At 34.3% G+C, this 22,484-nt stretch overlaps 1 protein-coding gene across 2 annotated transcripts in view; it reads right to left on the bottom strand.

The window, feature by feature from the left end:
- LOC142339534 (uncharacterized) overlaps positions 1-22,484 on the bottom strand; it is a 70,739-nt gene that overhangs the window by 40,896 nt on the left and 7,359 nt on the right. For both annotated transcript variants that reach the window (XM_075389640.1, XM_075389639.1), the window contains exons 4-5: positions 16,365-16,520; positions 8,741-8,979 (exon numbers count right to left, since the gene is read on the bottom strand). In XM_075389640.1, the coding sequence (XP_075245755.1) occupies positions 8,741-8,979; positions 16,365-16,520 (395 nt within the window). The remainder of the gene's footprint in view (positions 1-8,740; positions 8,980-16,364; positions 16,521-22,484) is intronic.

Raw genomic sequence — 22,484 nt, 5'->3', positions numbered from 1 at the left:
AGATTCGGATTCCAATTTTGTCGCATGAAGGAAAACGCTCAAAGAAAGAGAACTTTATTAACCTGATACTCAAACATCAGTGGGCTGGAGTGCCGCTTAGGTGTACTATAAAATTTATAATGAGCGAAAAATTAGAGTTCATCAAGTAAGTGCAGAAGTCATTTCTTCGAGGAGTGAGACAAGTCGAAAACTTATCTCGCAATTGATTAAAGAGCTGATGCAGAAGAGATTAAGAAATGACTTCATGCAAACGAACTTAATTACTGAGCGGTAGAAGTCAATGAAAGATGAATAAGTCAAATGATTGCAAGAATCATCAAAGGAGAAGTTAAATTAAAGACCATACTCGGTAAGACACTGGAAACTACTCAAAAAGTCAAACAAAGGGAAGAACCCAGCCACCGTTGACGAGCTTGACGCACATCCGGCTTGAAACAGAAAAGAGAAATATTGACACTTTGTTTCTAAGTGTCAGAAAGTGTTCTAATTTGTTGTGGTTTGTTAGATTGTACAATATACCTAAATCAGCTTCCAAATTGAAGCCCATTAAGCTTATTGAAAATGCCACCTAGCAATCACTCTAATGAACTTTGATAACCTAATACACTATGACTTAATGATCGCGTTTGATCGGTTTTATCTGCCCCGATTTTGATTTTGTTCTTTTGACATTTTTTGACATTGACCGCATTCACTACATTAAAAATGAGTGAACAAAATTAAAATTCATTGTTGAAACGACAGAAAAATAGAAACAAACCAAAAGCTCTGAATATCAATGCCCAACGTTCGAAAAAGACCTAATCTTCGAAGGTTCAAATCATAAACATAGCTGGTAGATTGCCAGAAAATAGCCGCAATAGCTTCGTAGATCCGCAGTCTAAAAAAACAGTAAAAAAGACAGACCAAAAAAACCCGTCTTTTCATTGAAGGCTGATATGTTATATTTCGATTAAAAATGTGTATACGCTTTTAATGCCTCTATTTGCTGCTCTCAAATAACCTTCATTTAGAGTGACACACACCCATTGGATCTTATCTCTTTGAATTAAAGTAAATAAAATTCAATTTCAAAGTGAGGAAGTCATTTTTGAGAGTGAGGTAAGTCAAATGTGACCAAAACTTTAATCACGCGAACGAATAAAAAAACCCGCTCCACTAAGAACGAAAAATGACGCCACGTACGCAATTCAGGTGAAATTGCATGAACGAATGAACAAAAAGCAGATTTGAAGTGGTTGTCCTGACGTACAATTCAAAGAATTTTCATTGACTAAACAAAAAACTAGCCCTAGAACGGACTCTGTGTGAATTAGAAAAACCATTTTTTAAAAAAATCAGATAAAATAATAAAAAAAAACAAAATCAATGTCCAAAATTTCTCTAGCGGGAACAAAAAACCACTAGCGAGAAATGCAAATTTGATTATAACAAAAACTAGGCCTAGAATGAACCACGCATGCATTGGGAAAACCATTTATAAAAAAAATCAATCCAAAAAATTGAAAAAACATTAAAACCAAAGTGAAATTGCCGCATGTGAACAAAAAACAACTATGGAGGAAGCGAATTTTTGTTCAAACACCGTTTTCTCACTTAACTTCAAAATTAGAGCAAAAAATTTCATGCCGCAAAACCACTCGCTTTTTCGCTCCATTTCCTGTTTCGGCAATATCAAAATCACTGCTCCAATTTGACTTCAAAAAATCATGAAAATGTGTGAACAGATCTTAAAAAAGACAGCGCCCGAATACAATTCAAATTCTTTGAATTGTAAAAAAACGAAAAGAAGGCCAATAATAGTCCCAGCTATCGCTGTGCGGCTGTTAAACAAAAATGATTTGGCTGAAAACACTAATAAGCAAATCAATACTACGCATTCACTCGAAAAAAGCTACAATGAGACCAACATTAACTTCGATATTGTTTCGCGGCTAATGGACGAAAAATTTTATCATTTTCCTTTGTGCAAAATGCCGTCAAGAAGGTCTGCATGATTCGATGTATCTTTTGTTCTCGACAAGTTATTTCAAGATACCGGTTGTCAAAAATGAGCTTCTAATAAGGATTTAAAAGAACCACTCCCTATGCTCTGAAATGCAGCCAAGAGAAACATAGTAGACTGCCGCATATAACTGGAAAATATACTTTGGCGCTGTAAAACTTAAAAATATATACCAAATTGAGTTGAATAAAAGATTGATTCTCGTGCCAAAATTATGAACAAGAAACTTTTACCGATAGACTGATATTGCTTGCTCAATTCCATTCTCCAGAAACCTTTTCTACAGAATTTCGATTCATAAATGCATTGACCTTTTAAATAGTTAACAGAACTTGAGTTTTAATATGCAAAATTTATTCTCTTGAGTGAGGTAAGTCATGTATTATCAAAATCTCATCGCTTAAGTGATCTAAAAACATTTTCAAATAAGTGATACAAAAAACATTTATACATTTGTACATTTACCCTACACTCACTACATTCACCTATTGACATAGTATGTATATCGGTCTTTGGAATTCAAGTGTTCTTTTTTGAAAAAAAAATTGAGTGAGAGGGTGACAAAAAAATCAAAAAATCAATCGTGCAAATGCTGCTAATGAGAGGGAAAAATTATTTAACAAAATGTAACTTCAGCTGTAAAGTTTAAAAATGTAAAACAAAAAAATCGCTAGAAGACGAAACCAACAGTACCGCAAAATAGCTACGCTCAGCTTACAGCTTAGCATTTATAAATTAGACAAATTAAAGGTGCGTAGCTAATGGACTGAATGCCTGTTAGCAAACCAAATTTCCATTTGATACTGAAAACATAAATAGACGAAGTTGGGATGATTAGCTGTAAACCGACAGGCCGGCAATTTAATTAAGAAGAGGGCATAGCCTAGAATCAGACAAGTGAGGGGTTCCAAACCGCAACCTCCCCGATGGCAGTCTGAGATCTTAACTACTCAGCTACAAAAATTTTGCTATTTTCTGGGTCCCAGTCTCCTTTAAGTAAGCAAAGGACTTAATTCTGAATGCGAACAATCTAGATCAACCAAAAATTAAGAAGTCAAGAGCCAAAAAGTCACTCGAGAACGAAAGAATGTTATAGAACAAAATCGATAAGAAGTCAAGCAGAAATGTTACAAAAAAGAAACACGTTCGGGCAATGCACCAAAATTTAAAGGTCAAACAATTCAATTCTAAAAAAAGTAGAGCAATGGAGTTGTCGATGAAATCAACTAACTATTTACAGTTACAAAAAAAACTAAAAACTTTGCTCTGAAGTCAAATGACATTTTTTTCCCGTTCGGTAGCCCTACTTTTACCAGCCCCATTAGGCAACTCTCCTTTAATGTTAAAAATAACCTGAAGAGAAGTTAAGGAAATTAAGAATGAAAACTGACGCCATGCACGCAATTCAATCGAAAGTGCACGAATCACTGAACTAAAGCTTGAAAAATTTGACGTCATATGGTCGTAACAAAAATCTTGCTGACCAAATAAAAATATAGCAGGAAATATATTGAAACACTTCTAAAAACTGTTATTGGTCAAACAAAGAAGTAACCCAGGAATCGACTATGGGATTGGGACAACTATTCAGAAACAATAGACCAAAATCGTAAAATTATTAGGAATCAATGTCAAGATGCGGCATGTGAAAAAACAGCGAGAAACCGAACTTTTGTTCAAACTTCGTTTGCTCAGTACGTCAAAAAATAGCACAAACAAAAAAAATCGCCGCAAACCCATTTGCTTTTTTGTTCTATTTCCTGTTCTGGCGTGCCCAAAATCATTACTCCAGGTTGACTTCAAAAATCATAAAAATGATAAAAAATTTGTGAACATCTTAAAAAAGAAAGCGGGAAGAAACCCGGAAATGGCTCGAAGTCGACAATCGACCAACCTCAAAGACTTAATGAAGATTCTAAATAATTATCTTAATTTAGAAATTCTCTTAATTCTACATTTTCTTCATTCTAAAAAATCTTAAGACAAGGAAAGGGCAAACAAGTAGAAACAAACAGAAACTGATATACATAAAAATTACTTTAAGTTGCTACTCCAAAACAACTAATGACAATAATTGCTTCTCTTTGAGAGCAATTAAAAAATTACTAGGACCTGGTAATAAAAGTATTTTGAATTAGAATATTACCATTTGACAGTCAATCTTACAATACATGATCATAACGAGAAAACCTAGAAGGAAAAAAATGACGAAGGACAAGCTCGAAATACATTTCTATAAAAAATTGTACAAAACCAAAATGCAATTTCCAGTAAAATAACTGAGAAAAATGTCAATTACATTTTGCGGTATATTAATTAAAAATCCGGTACTTGTCAAAAACTGTTCAACAACAATGCAAAAATTTGTAAAACAAACCTGTAGAAAAATCTTTACATTTTCCCGGTTTATTTTTCAACTCATCCAGCACTTGTCCGAAAACTGTTTAAAAACAATAAAAAAATGCATAAAACAAACCTGCAAAAATTAAAATTTGTATAATTTATTTCTTAAAAAGAGTAGAGCATAGGTAGCAATAGGCATTGAACTGATTTGATGGAGTTGTCGATGAAATCCATTAACAATTAACAGTTGAATTAAAAACTAAACGAAAGTTTTTGCTCAAAACTCAAATTCCATTTTTTCCCTCCGGTAGTAGAGCCCTATTTTTACCAGCCCCTATTAGGCAGATATCCCTTAATGACCTTGATATTGTTAATAAACATGAAGTGAACATACAGAAAATAAAGGTGCAAAATGTCAGGCGCACAAATCAATTGAAAGTGCACGAATGATAAAACTAAAAGCTTGAAGAAATTGTGACGTCAAATTGTCGTAACAAAAATCTTGCCAACAAATTAAGAAAATAGCATGAAAAATATTGAAACAATCAGAACTTTTTTTGACCAAACAAAAAAGTAACCCTAGAATGGACTATAGAATTAAGAAAACAATTTAGAAAATAGATCAAAAACGGAAAATAGAAACAATCAATGTCAAGATGTGGCATGTGAACAAAACACATCAGCGAGAAACCAAAAATTTGTTCAAACTTCGTTTTCTCACGGTAAAAAACAGCAATTAAAATTATCGCAGTAAACCCACTTGCTTTTTTGCTCTACTTCCTGTTTGGGCGTGACCAAAATCATTACTTCAACTTGACTTCAAAAATCATTAAAAATTGTGAACATCTTAAAAAAACATAGCCGGCGGAAGAAATCCAGAAACGACTCGAAGTAGTCAATCGCCCAACCTCACTGATTTAATGAACATACTAGATAGTTATAACAAAACAAATTAAAACTGACAGGGCAAACGAATAGAAAAATAACTGACAGATACTTATATACCGTCTGATAAAATTTACTTAAAGTTGCTACTCCGGAGAGCAATTAAATACTACTAGGACGTTGTAATAAAAGTAGTTTGAAACAAAGCAATGCCATCTGACATACAACCTAACGAAATAGATCCATGCCGAGAAAACAGAGTAAAGGGAAAGGAAATGACGAAGGACAAGATCGAAGAACAAAATCCTCTATTAAAAAATTCTACAAAACCATAATGCAATTTCCGGTAACTTGACAGAGAAACCCCTTAGTTACATTTTTCCGATATATATTTTTACTCATCCAGCACTTGTGCAAAACTGTTAAAAAACAATGAACAAATGCATAGAACCAAACTACAAAAATTAAAATTTATAAATTATATCTCAAAAGGAGTAGTGCATAGGTAACAATAGGCACTGAACTAAATTGATGGAGTTGTCGATGATATCCACTAACTATTTACAGTTAAATTAAAAACTAAACATTTGTTTGCTTAAAACTTAATGATCTTTTTCCCCTCCGTTAGAGACCTATTTTTACCAACCCCCGTTAGGCAGCTTTCCTTTAATGAATTTGAAAATGTAAAAACTAACCTGAAGCGAACTTACAGAAAATAAGAGTGCATATGTTGTAATGCACTTAATTCAATTGAAAGTGCACGAATGATTAAACAAAAATCTTGAAAAAATTGTGACGTCATATGGTTGTAACAAACATCTTGACAACAAAAAAACATAGGAAAAACATTAAAACAATAAGAAATTTATAGACCGAGACAAAAAAGCAAACCTAGAATGGACTATGCAATTGGGAAAACTATTCAGAAAATAGATAAAAATTGGAATAGTAAGAATCAATGTCAAGATGTGGCATGTGAAAAAACATCGACGAGAAACCGAACTTTTGTTCAAACTTCGTTTTCTCTCTACGGTAAAAACGTTAAAATAGCAAAAAATAAATTATCGCTGTAAACCCACTTGCTTTTTTGCTCTACTTCCTGTTCCGACGAGAAACGGAAATTTTGATCAAAGTTCGTTTTCTCACTCTACGTTAAAAACAGCAAAAAAATTATCACCGTAAACCCACTTGCTATCAGCTCTATTTCTTTTTCCGACATGCCCAAAATAATTACCTCAATTGACTGCAAAAAGCAAAAAAATTTGAACATAGCCGGAAGAAATCCGGAAACGACTCGAAGTAGTCAATCAACCAACCTCACTGATTTAATGAACGTTCTAGATAGTTATAACAAAACAATTTAAAACAGTGACAGGGCAAAGGAATAGAAAAATAACTGACAGAAACTGATAGTCTGATAAAATTTACTTTAAGTTGCTACTCCAAAACAACTATTGGCAATCATTGGTAAAATTTTGTTTCAAAATACTTTTATTACAAAGTCCTAATAATTTTTAATTGCTCTCGAAGAGCAATTAAAAACTTCCAGAGCAATTAAAAACTACTAGGACTGTGTAATAGAAGTATTTTGAAAGAAAATATTATCATTTGACGGACAATCTAACAAAACATGATCATAACGAGAAAAGCTAGTAAAGGAAAATGAAATGAAGGACATGATCGAAAAACAAAATTTTCTATAAAGTTAAAATTCTACGAAGCCAAAATGCAAATTCCGGTAAACTAACTGCCAAAAATGTCAAGTACATTTAGGGTATATTATTTGCCCAACCAGCATTTGTCAGAAAACATTTTAAAAAACAATGAAAAAAGCAGAAAACAAACCAGCAAAAACAAGAAAATTGGATAATTTTTTTCTTAAAAGGACTGGAGCATAAACTACAAAAGGTATTGAATTAAAATAATGGAGTTGTCGATGAAATCCACTAAATATTAACAGTTAAATTAAACTAAACAAAATTGTTCGCTTAAACTCAAATTACTTTTTCCCCTGCGGTAGAGCCCTACTTTTACCGGCCCCCCATTAGGCAGCTTTTCCTTAATGACCTTGAAATTGTTAAAAGTAACCTGAAGTGAACTTACACAAAATAAGAGTGCAAAATGTCAGGCACACAATTCAACTGAAAGTGCACGAATGATTAAAATAAAAGCTGGAAGAAATTGTGACGTCAAATGGTCGTAACAAAAATCTTGACAAATCATAGCATGAAAAATATTGAAACAATAAGAACTTTTTTGACCAGCCAAAAAATTAACTCTAGAATGGACTATAGAATTGGGAAAACTATTAAGAAAAAAATAGATCAAAATCGTAAAATTATTAGGAATCATTGTCAAGATGTCGCATGTGAAAAAACATCGGCGAGAAACCGAAATTATGTTCAAACTTCGTTTTATCACTCACGTTAAAAAACAGCAAAAAATAAAATTAGCACAAAAACCCACTTGCTTTTTTGCTCTACTTCCTGTTCCGGCGTGCCCAAAATCATTACCTCAATTTGACTGCAAAAATCACAAAAAAGATAAAAATGTGTGAACATCTTAAAAAAACATAGCGGGAAGAAACCCGGAAACGACTCGAAGTAGTCAATCGCCCAACCTCACTGATTTAATGAACATACTAGATAGTTATATCAAAACAAATTAAAACTGACAGGGCAAACACCTGGAAAAATAACTGACAGAAACTGATATACTGTCGCATAAAATTTACCTTAAGTTGCTACTCCAAAACAGCTAGTGCCAATAATTGCTTCTCGAGAGCAATTAAACTACTAGGACCTATAGTAAAGAAAGTAATTTCAAACAAAATATTACCACTTGACAGACAATCTAACAACACATGATCATAACGAGAAAACTTAGTAAAAGGAAATGAAATGACAAGGACAAGGACGAAAAACCAAATTCTTTAAAAAATTCCACGAAACCAAAATGCTATTTCCGACAAATTACTTGAGGAAAAGTCAATTACATCATCCGATATGTTATTTACCGATCCAGCACGTGTCAGAAAACTGCTAAACAACAATGAAAAATGCATAAAACAAACCTGAAAAATTAGAAATTCGTATAAATTTCTTAAAAGGAGTAGAGCATAGGTAGCATTAGGTATTGAACTAAATTGACGGAGTTGTCGATGAAATCCACTAACTAGTTACAGTTAAGTTTATATAATTTTTTTTAGTGAAAAGTGTATTGTGTAGCCATCAAAAAACAGAAAACCAAAAAGCCTCTTCGAGTATTAAAAAAGACGCTCCACCAATACTCTTCGATTGGTAATTAGTGTTCACGCTTGGTATGACATCCTGTTTGAAATACACTCCAAAAAATTATCGATAAAGAAGACGCTCCGCCAATACTCCTCTGAGTCGTAAAAAGACAGCGCAACAAAACAATTCAAATTCTTTGAATTGTAAAATCCAAGAGAAGGCCAATAAAAGCCCCAGCTATTGCTTTCAGACTATTAATAATTTTTTTCATAACCTGAATGTAGGATGAATGAGTCCTATTGGCTCGTGTGACGTGTACAGCAGATTGCCGAGACACTTGAAGTGTAAATTGAGAGCTGTCCTCTCTAGAAACATGCCCAGAACCTTCACTGGCAACATGTCCATCACATCACTGTAGCTGAGCCAGCCCTCCCCATACACGGAAGGAGACAGCATGAAGCTATCGAGACTCTCAATGTACTTCGGAGGAAGGGTCAACTCAACGCCCCACACCTGAAAAAAATTGTTCAGATTGTTAAAGGTCAAAAATCGTTTATAAAAAACATGATTCTGTGGCCGAAAACGCGAGTCGTAACACAAAAGAAAACATGATTCTCTAGAGACTAAAACATTTTGCCAGATCGACCACCAGTCCTTTAATAGACCACTAGACTTTTTGGGTTAGATTCAGACAGTCAATTTTATGACACATACTGTCTATAAGGAAAAAGGCGTAACAGAGCTTTTTCAAAATGGATATCCGAAATCAAAAACTCAAGACTAATAATCACGAATTAGGGCATATAAGTTTGGCACTACTTAGATGCACACTATTAACTAGTAATAGTTCATAAAAATTAAAGTTCCATTAGTGAGTTCAGAAGTCATTTTTTGAGTGTCACAATTGACCTAAAAGCAGAAATGCCGTCACGTGCACAAATTTTAACAGCAAAGCAGTAGAAGCCAATGCAGCCATTGAAAAAGTCAATTCCAATAAGTCAGGTGATAAGATTCATCGATGGAGACGACGAATTAAAAAAACCTAACAGGACAAGTCCTGAAATACAATTTAAAAAAAGGTGTTAATTTATGACCTGACAGTCATTTACTCCGTTTTAAAAGGCAAATTAGAGTTGTTAGTAATGAGACTAAGCAATAAAACAACACAAGAACAAAACAAGCAAGACGAAAAATTCAACTGATTTTTTTTTGAAAAGACAGGATCAACATCAAAAACAACGAAAACTGCCAAATATGTTCCTCTATATCTCATTAACAATCTGTCATTAAATGTAAATGAAACCTCTCACTAATAGTATTAAATGATAAGAAAAATAACCAAAAATCGCAATAAAACTCGCCGAAAATTGTGTAAACACTTAGCATAAAGTCAGAGGAAGAAACAGCTATTGAAGGATACAATTACATCAACTATTTGAGTCCTCAATGACCACCGTTGAGACCTGCCATCAAAGAGATTAAGTTGAAAGACAGCAATAAGTAAAACAAATTTTAGCAAAACTAGAAAAATAACTTAAGATTTTTTTTAAAAAAAAAACGAACCAGCGTATAAGTCACAAACAGCTAGAGCTGTGAAATGAAATGACTTGCTTTAATTGAAGATTTTTTAGCAACCAATGAGACCTGTCATTAATGAGACCAGGAGTTGACGACAAACTTGAAAAGAAAAACTCGCAAAACTCAAAAAATTCGATAATTATAATCGAAAACAATGGGTGTCAAAGTCAAAGAAAGCACAAGCTTTGAACAAAAACAATTGAATCGATAAATTTAACCCCTATTATTAGCATCAGAGACCTGTCCCCAATGAGATTAAATAAGAAGACATCAAAAAGTTCGATAAATACTTGCAGATCTCAAATTTTTAAAAAATAGTGTCGTCATGAAAACCACTATCTATCAACTCAAGCTATTATTTACGTTATTTTAAGCCTCATTAGCAACCAATCCGACCTGTTATTAATGATACTAAGTGATAAGACAGCAGATAATTCTAAAAAAGGGACAAAATCTAAAAATCATTAATATTTTATGACAACAAATAGTGGCAAAGTCATAAAAAGTTTCAGCTACCCCTTAAAGAATTCCAGCAAAAGTAAATAGGCACAATTAGAACACATTCGTGCCGTCTTTAAAGCACTGAAGTAGAGGAAACTCAGAACACAGAAGTCAATTTGGAGCACTTGAAAAAACATCCAACTCAAAAACTGCCAAATTGTTCAAACACCAGTTTCTCACACCACTTTAAAGGTATTTTGAAAAAAAGTCACGCATCACACCTACTCAATTTTTCGCTCCTTTTACTATTTCAGTGTGATCAAAATCACCACTCTAATTTGACTTCTCACTGACGTGAAAAAGTGAACATATCTTAGAAAAAAAGACAGCACACCAATACAATTCAAATTCTTTGAATTGTAAAAAACCACGATGTCTCCAATAATAGCCGCTATCGCTTCTCGGCTATTAATAAAAAAAACTTGTTTCATCATTTTTGGTAATGAAACAAAAAAAACAGCAGATCAAGTCCTGAACCACAATCCAAAGACTTTTCAATGACTATACAAAAACTAGTAATGAATTCAATTTGTTCAAAATTTTGTTCAAACACTGTTTTGTCACTCTGCTTTAAAATTCGAATAAAATAAAGTGACTTCACAAAACCGTTTTCACTCCACTTCCTATTTCGGCGTGACCAAAATCACAACTCCAATTTGACGTCAAAAATCATAAAAGTATGTCAATAGATCCTAAAAAAAAACAGAACTACAGCAGCAACTCGAAGTCAAACTTAACTAACACCCTATATAACTATAGTCATTAACAAAACTATTTACGCCATCATACAACTCAATCTGAAAGAAACACAAACGGAGTAAACAAATTAGAAGGGAAAAGTGCAATTTGATTTCGCTTTGAGACGTGAAATTTCTCCAAAGTTGTGGCTACAAAACCATTGTTTATAGCACACTGTCTGGTTAAGTTGGATAGTTTCAATTTGACAAATGACTACGATATGGTAGAAAAAAAGCTACATAGCAAAAACCAGAAAAACTTAGCAAAATGAAAAGAATTAAGGAACCAAATTTAAAAATTTGTTAAAATTTCGTCACGTTCTCCAAACATTGCGAAGTCTCACTAATTGTTCTCAATACATCCTAGGAAACAGTTAAGGCATATTCAGTAGGCATCCACATGCCACCCAAACGCAGGTGGCAAACACTAAAGATGTGAGCAAAAATTCTAAAAATTACCCGAAAACTGAAAAATTGGTTCCTTTAATGTATAAAAATATGACTAATCAAAAATTTAATTTTGTTTTACTTAGTAGCAATATAATAACACCAACTCGATAAAAAAAATTAAGAGTGAAAAAAACTATTCTGAAGGGCAGAAAAAGAAGAACTTGTCAAAAAACTTAGCCAATTAAAAACATAGTCAGCAAATTACCGGAAAGTAGCCTCCGTTGACCCTACTATCCAAAGTTGGGATTGAAACAATAATTAATTCAATTAGTAGTATACTCTCAGGAACACTGATTACTTAATGAACTGTTTTCCAATATTAAGTCTCCGGGCTTTATTGTTTCATCCCGTTTTTATTGTTGCAGGGATTTCACCTTGAACGTAATCGTTCAATTAATTCTAAATTTCATTCAGTTGTCAGAAAATAACAGAAAAAAGTAAGTCCGAAAATAACAGAAAAAGGTAAGTCAGAAGTCAAACAAAGCCAGAAGACTCCACAATCCACTCAAAATAAAAGTAAACTTAAGCCCTACCCAACCAATAACTCAACTAATACCCATCTACATCATTACAATATGCAATTCGAAACAACAAACGGAGGAAACAACGTAGAAGTGAACATTTGGCCAGTTGCTATTCTAAAACCAATATTTGGAACAGATTGTCTGAAATGGTTATTTTACGTTCAAAAAATGACTACCGTATGGTAGAAAAAAACAGACGATACATATACAAAAACGAGAAGAACCAATCAATTGAAAAGAACCATATCTAAAAATCTGTTTAATTTTTAATGACATTCTCTGACAAATGCAGAGTCTGAATAAGAGTTCTCACCAAACCCTAAGAAACAGTTTTTGTTTATTCATTGATTATCCACATTAAACCTAAACATACAGACAAAATAGAAAAAAAACTATAGAAGATAACCGACTAACTAAGTTTCGGAAGGCTAGCTTTAGCTTGAAGGTAGCGGAATGAACCTGAGGGGGGGGGGGGGGAGCGGCGGTGAGCGCAGCGGGAGTGGGTTTGGGTAGGGCAGCGCGTGGGGGAGTCCAAGCGTGATGTGTTACGGGTGGAATGAAGTGGTGGGTGAACTGAGGGGGGAGGGGGGGGGGGGGGGGGGGTGAACTGAGGGGGGCGGGGGAACTGAGGGGATCCAACTCCCTTTCACACTATCTGCAACTACCCTTCATAAAATCTACTTTCCACCCCATGAATTTATGTCCCCTTAGTAGGTTCAGTGAATCGCATAATTAGAGACTAGTAAGCCGTAAAGCTCTAAGACAACTTAATGCCCTCCACGCGCTACCTGTTTATCCGGTTGATAACAACACAAAGATTGATCAAAACACTGTTTTCACGTGCAGCATTAACTTCTACATCCCATTTTAAATACATTGTTTCCTTTTTCCAGTCATCAGTCAAAAAAGACAATCCGCCAATACTCCTCAGAGTCGTAAAGAAAGCGCCTAAATAAGAGCCTTTGAGGGGCTGACGGCGGCCGAAAAATTGACTAAATTTGGCCAATTTTCGTCAATTAGAACAGTATTAAGTTGATAATCAAATCAAAAGGTTTCCGGAAGGAACAAAAAACTCAAACACAATAACCAGGACGGTACAAAACTTGAAAAAGAATACAAAACAGTTAAACAAGCGTTTAAAATGGTGAAATCACTAGAATCGTTTGCATAGAAAAGTCTAATATATGATTGAGATGGTCAAAAATTCTCCTAGACATACAACTATTTGTTAATATGAATTAGAAAAACCACTTGATTCGAAAAAAAAATTAAAAAGAACTCTGCTTTGAAAAAATCCCTACGTGATGAACAAATTTGCTCCTTTAACAAAATTTTTCTCACACCAACTTTCTCTCTCAAAAATGAGGCATGATCAAAACTCCTACTTCTATCTGCTTTTTAATTCGTTCAGCAATTTGACCCAAACAATTCAATTTTACTTACGGCATTGAATTTTACATCCTGTTTTAAAAAGACCACAAATATCGATGAGAAAAAAGATGTTCCACCAATACTCCTCTTCGAGTCGTAAACAGACAGCGCCCCCAATAATAAAAATCAAATTCTTTGATTTAAAATGTAACGAGCGAAATGAGACGTTCTCGTAACTTCAATAAGCTTTTTTTAACGGAAACAAATTTAACCGTGCCAAAATACTCGACACGAACCGTATAACTACCAATGAAACCGAAGATAACCGGCGATATCTAATTAGGATACAACGTCTTCAACTTTAAATACGGCAGAAAAATTTAGAGTAAATTGAATTTAAAAAATTAGAACTAATTTTACTGTTCCAACGCTCCAAATTCATTCGAAAAGTTGAAAATGTCAGACGAGAAACTAATTGGTCAAGCGAAAAAAAGTTTAAAAAGACCACAGGACCAATACAATCGCTACAAACTTTGTTTGAGAGCAATTAACAATTTTCTATATTTTTATTCTACTTACTGATTTTTTGGTGGGAAAAAAACATTTTTTCCTCAACCCGTGATATTTGCACTGATTTTGCTCAGATTTCACGAATGGTCTTTTAATTAAAGCTTCCATGAGGTTTCGTTTGTAAGAAGAACAATAAATAATATCCCGATGTTTAGAACAATTTGCAGAATTAAACTAATTTATCTCACCCTGGGTCTTGGAATCACTTTTTCCCCTTAAGTGACTTCAATGTTTACACACTTAAAAAAATTGATCTGTAATTAGTATACAAAAATTCGGTTTTCTTCAAATCTAACGATAATGTACTTAGGCCACAAGTTAAAAAGTCGGAATAGCAAACATAGCCGGCAGATTGCCGGAAAATAGCCGCCGTTGACCTCCTTGACGCACATCGGGATTGAAAAATAACACAATTTTTTTCCACGTGTCAAAAAGTTGTTGTGCAGTGCTTTCAGTTAGATTCCAAAACTACTTAATTCAGCTTCTAAAATGAAGACCATTTAGCTCAATACTAATGTCAGCTAGCAATCATTCTACTGAACTTTGATAACCTAAAGCACTATGATTTAGTGAGCGGGTTTTATCGTTTTATCCCGTTTCTTTAATTTTTCTCCTTTGACCTTGACGGTATTCACTATCCTGCGAAATCCACTGAGTGAATGGAGTTTAAAATCATTCAGCTGAAGCATTGAGTGAAGTAATTCAGAAGTCAAACGTAAAAGTCGTGACTAATGTAAAACGTGAAAGGTAGAGCGAATTTAAAAAAAAAACAGCAGGACAAGTCCTGACACAGTTCATTGGTTGGCTTCGTCAGTAGCTAGTTACGGTTTAACTAGGTTAACTTTAGCGTAATTAAGTACTTAAGGTGAGCATAGTGGGGGGAGGGGTGCACCGGATGGATTGATGGGGTCTCAGGCTGCATATGCCAACTCCTGAACGATCTGCAGAGGTGGATGATGGGGGTAAAGTGGGGGGGGGCAGATGTGGTAGAGGGGTGAAGTTTGCGTATGGGGGAAGGGGTTTGGGGGGTGTGTGGGGGGGTCAAACTCTACCACCCAGACTAGTGAGCTGAAAGGCTCTAAGAGAAATTAATCCCTCTGGGCGCTGCCTGTTTATATCCTGTTTTTTAGTACAAAAAGTCAAAAAGCGGAAATCGCATTTTAAAAGACCACAAGACTAATATAATTGCTAAAAACTTCTTTTCAGAGCAATTAAACCGATAAAAAAAATCAAAGTCGAAATGCCTCATGGCAACAAAAAGCAACTAGCGAGAAAGCGCGTTTCTTTTCAAAGACAGTTTTCTCACTCTACTTCAAAATTAGAGCAAAAAAATTTCACGCCGCAAAACCACTCGCTCTTTTGCTCCACTTCCTGTTTGGGCGTGACCAAAATCACTACTCCAATTTGACTTCGAAAATCATGAAAATATGTGAACATATCTTTCATAAAAGACTGAATTGTAAAAATGAGCGCCTAAATAATAGCCGTTGAGAGGCTGACGGCGTCTATTAGAAAACAATATTTTCAATTTTCTGCTCTGAAACGGTATTATAGTCTTTTCTCCTTTTTACGTAAATTTTTGCTTGCCCTTGGCGACTTCTGGAGTAAAGTTTGTTACGCTTTCCTTTTTTGTTTTTATTGAATCTAAATTGCTATCAATTCTATATACCAATTTTAATCAGCACTAGTAGTCGAGAGTTTCTTTGAAAAATTCTAATGAAAAGAGCGCATTAAAACGGATTCCATTTTTCCAATATAAATGGTACTAGAGATCCAACCCAAATAAGCTGTAATTAAATTATTTGAAAACCATCGGAAAACCAATTGCCTCACTGCTACTACTGTTGAGAGGAATTGAAAGTATTAAATAAACCTCTCTTATACTAGGAATGTTTTAAAATAAATGTCGGTCGATATGCATCTAGGTATTAAGAGCTCCTATGTTGTCAAGTTTTGATAAATTGTTCGGTATAAGAGGGTTTAGAACATTATGTGCGATTATACATTACCTGACCTTCTTGTTATAAGGCCCTTCCTGTTATGATCTATCATTGTGAAAGAAATCCCTAAATGCCATAGAATCAGTAGAGGAATGTACGCGAGGACATTGAAATCTGCGAAAGCTAATTTAACAGCGATAACACTAATTTAAAACGTAGTTGATTACCTTGTAGAGTATAATGGAATGTAGCAACCGTGCACAGTGCATAGTGGGTACATATTGGCCAAAGTAGATGTCTGGACTGTCGTGTGTGTGGCTATAGCCCAGTGAGCCCCAAACAGGGGCACATATTGTCTCGGCACCATTCAGAGTTGCCTGCTTCTAAAGACATCGGTTTGAATGAAACCCTCAATGCGGAAGACGTCAGAACATTGAACATAGTTAAGTTTTCTCAAATGCCACTGATTCGATAAATGACAAGGAGTCAAAGTAATGAGTAGCAGCTATCGTTCGACGCCACGCACTGCAATAATCTCACAGGAAACAAAAATAAATTTGATCTGAATTTTAAGCTTTTGAGAGGCTGAATTACTTAAGGTGAGGTTCATTCAAAACAAACTAACTTAATTACTGAGAGATTTTAAATGGCACCCAGAAAGCCAAGAAACAAAATTGGAGCAGACAAATTTGATAGCATTTTCCGATAAAAAAGACGCGACATTTGCAACTGATAATGACAATGACTAATTCTTATTTAAGGATAACATCTAATTTTCTGAATCAAAACTTCCGAAATACAGATCATTTCAAAAACAATTCACAGACCTGTTCGAAACAACTAACGAAATTATACTTACCAGAAAAAAAGGTCAGCCGTCATTAACGGGTTCTATTACTATGCTCGTCAAACAGTTTAGCTAATACATAAACAAAATGCAATTATGCGAGTATCGAAAAGGTTAAAAATTAGGTTGGGACATAGGCAGGAAAAAATTCAGTTACTGAAAAGCTTCAAACTGGAGTCATTCTGCGCAAATACAAAAATCTGAGTTCAAAAAATTTGTTCAATAGCCAAAAAATATTGTAAACAACAAACAAGGAGGCTCGGCAATGTGCGTACGCACATAATATTTCGACCCCCGCTCATCCAAAATCTTGACTTAATTGGCTACCAAATGAAGAAAAGAAAGAAAACTTTCAAAACATACAAACCGTTGAAAAAACATCAATGGAATAAAATATTGCCACGCTAGAGGGATGATGAAAGCTGTTAATAGGACTACTAGAAAAGACAATAAAAAAATCAAATAACAAACATTAATTACGACCAAAGCTCGATGTCTATATTAAACAAATCGTAACAAAATCAAACCCGCATCAGATGAAAACTAAACAAAACAAATTGACATAAACTTCATTAGAATAGATATGGACCCTGTCCTCGATCGACTGGGTAACAGGTCGATAAAAAAAGCAAAAAGGAGCAAAGTTCAAAAAACGATTCTATTTTTGAAAACAATTAACTTCAAAGTGATTATTATTATTAGATATTAACTGAAATCACTCAAAGCATTAACTTGTCACTAAAAACAAGAAAATGTTCAATTGCACAACACTTCAAAGCCAATAGGACCTCCCATTAATGTTATAAGTTAAAAAGAAAAACTCATTAAAATGTTTAAATATACAAAAATCTCAAACATTCTATGAAATCTCGTAGTAACAGTAATGGGCTATGAATGGTTTTATAGACTAAGCTACAAATCGACAAAAACAATTTACAAAAATGGCGAAGCTCACAATTCCAAATGTTTTTGGAAAGAAATTTTTTCATGGGTCACAACAGACATAAGTTTTCAACAAACAGAGATGGATTAAGTTGCAACACCTCAGGAAGCCAATTAGGCCTGTTATTATTGAGACTAGGTCACGAAACTATAGCACAACAACAGATACAGGCAGAAACCAAAACTTCACAAACAATTTTACGACAACACAGTGTTCCAGGCACAATAATTGGAAGTTTTCTGAAAAACTGTAAACCATCACTTGGTTCTCATCTGCACATCAACGAGTCTTCCTTATGGAAGAACTACGGAGAACGGACAACAAAAAGAAATCCAATACTACAACACTATCGAAATCTCAAAATTTTTTATGAAATTAAATGAAGGGAGCCATCAGTCAGAACATATAACGAACAGAGAAAAAAATGTTTCAATCAACAAAAAAAGTTGAGATTTCTTATTAAAGAGATCTAATTACATGGTGACAAAAATGAGAGCAAAAACGAGACAGTTGAAAAAATCTTTAAAAAAGTTAATTTGAAAGTAAATAAACAAACAGCTATCAACTGAATCCCTCAAACTGGGTCAACTATAACGCCTAGGGAAGCAATTGAGACAATCAATATCTGGTATATGTCGAACAACATCAACAAAAAAAGACAAACTGAAAACTACTGAATTTCTTGAGAGGACTTCTCAGCCCAAGAGCATAAACTATTCAACAACAATTAACAAAACCAAATACGCCTTTTTCAAAGCTGCGCATTTTCATAGCTATGCTTTCCTTCAATTGGACCTGTCAATAGTGTGGTAAATCGACAAGGAAGCAAAATGAATCCAAAATGTGCTATTACGCTTCAAAAATTAAAAAAAAACTTGGCTTTGAACACTCGAACCATCAAAACCAAGAAACCATAAGTAAAACGTTAAACCGTTACCGACCTTAATTTGTAACACACAGCAAATAGGTTTTCGAAGTTTAAAAATTCATCGACATTTTCTTAACAATTATATTTGAAGTCAAAAGAGACGATAGAAAACAACTGGAAGCATTGTCTAGCTTTTCTTATAACTAGTAAATAAGCCAATGTGCTCTTTGATTGGGGAGACTAAATCATTGGACTACAAAAACTAGAACAAATGAAAGCAAAACAAAAGAAATTCATAAAATTTTATGAAACAATTGGTCAGAGCCATAAAAACCATTAGCTTAACTCTGGAACCAAAAGAAATGTTAATTGGGACTCAATTTCAGCAAATGGAAGCTGTCAGTAATTGAGCCCTAATTTGAAACTCTCGTCAGTAATTTACATAAAATCTAAAAAAAAGGAAATATTTTGAAAATATTAAGAAGCATTTTTAAATGTCACAAGTATTTTTACGGTAAGGATCCATAATGAGATTAAGATCAGCCTTGATATTACTGGGCGTCTAAAAAATAATCAGTTGTTCAAACTATTAAAAAATACATCACTTTTTAGACGAAAGTTTTCAGGTTATCAAAAATAAACCATGAATTTTGTATAATCATCAAGTTTAAATATGCAAAAAAGCTGACTAAAGACTCTTAAAGCCAGCGGGAGTACAACTCGCTCTCTTTTTGAGCTTACGAAGATTATGACCGCAGTTCTAAGGTGTCTACTTCCAGCAAATGTAAAGAAACTGGGCTAAAAAAACATATTTGAACCCATTTTTGACGAAAAACGTCTGAATTTTGAGAAATTTAGCATAAATTCTGGGCAAAAAACCCGGATCGAACAATTCAAGAATCCTCCTCTATCTGTAAAGATAAAATCAGTCTTACTGCCGTTAATAATTTTAGCATATTTTAGCAAAATTGACGAAAATTTGGCGAAAAATAGGGAAAACGTAAATAACAGAAAATCCGTCTCCTATTCACAAATTTTTAAAGCTCGATAACTCAATTTAAAAAGCAAAAAAAAAATCTTTTCAATTACAGATTCTACGCTGCACGGGCTTTCTTATGATACCACTCACAACTCTCTACAATGATTATATCGATCGGCCAAAATTGACTGAACAAAAAACCCATTTGAGTATATAGTTCCTCCCCCACTAAAAAGGGTCGGAACAATGACCTATACTTTTAAAGGGCTTGAATTTGTCATAAAATGCGCTTAAATTACTCTTGAGAGAATAAATTAAATTAGATCTAGAATCGAAAAGATTAAAAGTTCAGGTAGAAAAACAATTGGAAATATCATTCGTCATATATTGGCATCTGTTCAGTACTTTCACGTCTGTTTAACTTCAGAATAAGATACGCAAAAAAACAGCTCATGCTACAGACTAAGCTGGGAATTTCATGGAGGAACTAAAACGAATCAAATTCAACAGTTTGAAGCCTCAGACTTTGAAAATCAACCGCAAATCAGCTGAAGCTAAAAGGAGACACACGATTTCTGAGGTAACATTAAAACTTAAAAATCGTAGTTAAAAAAGCAAAAAAACTTTTTCAAGTAGATCATATTTAGCTCCCAGAACTCACTTTAGCACAGCCAATTTTAGGCAGCAGTGTTTTACGCTAAGTCGGAAAGGTGTGTCTAACTCAGCTGACCTGAACTAAAGCATGTCACTTTTATTTCCTATACTAGCTTGAATACGAAGAAAGCTAACTTAATTAAAAACGTGGTTTAAGTCAACGAACACTTGGTTTAGGCGAAAAACTGGCTAATGTGTGACAAATTTATTTTGAATGACACGCTGGGTAGCCTGGTCAGAAATTTATTTTGCACAAATGAAAATTTTACGGTTGCAACAGAAAGGATTGCGCGGTTCGAAAAGGCAGTCTCCGAAAACAAGTCTGCGTTGCTTACAACTCAGGTGCAGCAGCTCGCTAACTCTTGCAGTGCGTACGCACACTTAATACTCTCGCCAACACATTTCCAAAAAAGAGAAATTTAGATCACACACATTTCAAGAAGTCAGGTCTGAAAAAGTCACTCGAGAAGTCAAATGACTCGAGAGAGCGAACAAATATTCCAAAACAAAAGTATAAAATTAACACAGACCAGCAGACTTCAAAATTTGATGAAAAAATCAAACATACCCGGCAGATTGCCGGAAAATAGCCGCCGTTGATTCCAATAAGCATGATTGGGATTGAACGAATAGAATATATTGAAAAAAAAAAGATTTTTGTACAAAAATATTTTTTAAGTCCGATTTATTTTGATGGCATTTCGTAGTTGAACATACTTCTGTTTCTTAGAGAGAGGCTACAGGGGCTACTATCAACACCAATAAGCATTAGAGGTGGTAACTAAGACTTATAGGAACGACGTTGAAATAGCGGGCATCTAAAATTGGGCTTTATGGGTTTATCCCGTTTCTATTTCTGACTTCAATTTTTTATACCGACTCTGTTCATTTTGAATTGCTTTGCTTAGCAACTGATGTTCAAATTCACTTTTAGCAGAATGAGAGAAGAGAGAAACTAGCCTAGAGAAGTCAAAAAGATTTCACGCAAAATGTCGAAAAAGCGGCAAAATGGTAAAGCGAAAAAAAGTTTGACGAAGTAAAAAAAAAATACGAGCGCAATAATAGCCGGCTGAGAAGATGAGGGCGGCTATTAATAAAATTGAACCAGTCTGGTGGGGTAAGTGTCATCTCAGGATTTGCTTGGTAGTTGTCATTGTTATTGGGAGTGTACTGTTTTCTCTAAGAAATTTGCTCTCGCCTAATTAAAAATTTGAATCCGGATGAAATAATCAGTAAAAGTAATAAAGCAACTAGCAATCTTACAGCCACTAACAGATAATTGAGTAAATTCGACAATCAAAAGAAATTTCTTTAATGCTAACTAACTACTCAAAATTAGACTAAATCAAAACCAGTTCAATTAACCCATCCACAATTATCCAGAATGCAATCAATTAACTTCATAATCCAAATTACAATTTCTCACAGCCTCACAGTTACTCTTTTACGGACCAGAAACTTACTATCCTTACAGCCAACTGCTTTGGTTAACACTGGAGCTTCACTCACTGCAACTAGGCAATTATGCTCTTTCACAACGAATTCACTGAAAATTAAATGTTTCCCTCACTGAGAATCAACTGCTCCGCTCAACTGCTCTCTCTCTCTCTCTCATGCTCGTTCTCGTTCATTCTGATGGTTCAACTTGTGACTGAGGGTACTTATCTTATGTTTTTATCAGCAATTAATAACGTATCTTTTCATTTAGAACAATTTCACCTAACGTAAAAGTGGAATATTGGGCGCAGAAGGTCAGTCACGAGTTGCAGCTTACGTTGTGTAAAAGTTTGCTGAAGTCTTCGGAGATCTGTAGTTCAACTGCTTTGGTTATGTTAGGATTCAAAAACCTCGTTTCAAACTCGACTTATACAAGTACTTGCATGTTTTTCATTTCCTTTGTTTTTCATTGAGACAGGCTTGGCAATGCTAACCTATTTTAACGGTCGTTTGCGCTTAGAATGCAAAATTTTTTGGGATTAATTTTCCTTTATATTTAAAAAACAATGATACAGTTGCGAGATCTGAAAAAGCGCACGCAAAAGGGGGTCACCAGTTA

Source organism: Convolutriloba macropyga, chromosome 5 (assembly GCF_964194025.1).
Source record: "Convolutriloba macropyga chromosome 5, txConMacr16.3, whole genome shotgun sequence".
Classification (NCBI taxonomy): Eukaryota; Metazoa; Xenacoelomorpha; order Acoela; family Convolutidae; genus Convolutriloba; species Convolutriloba macropyga.
This window is presented reverse-complemented; position numbering and strand designations above follow the sequence as displayed.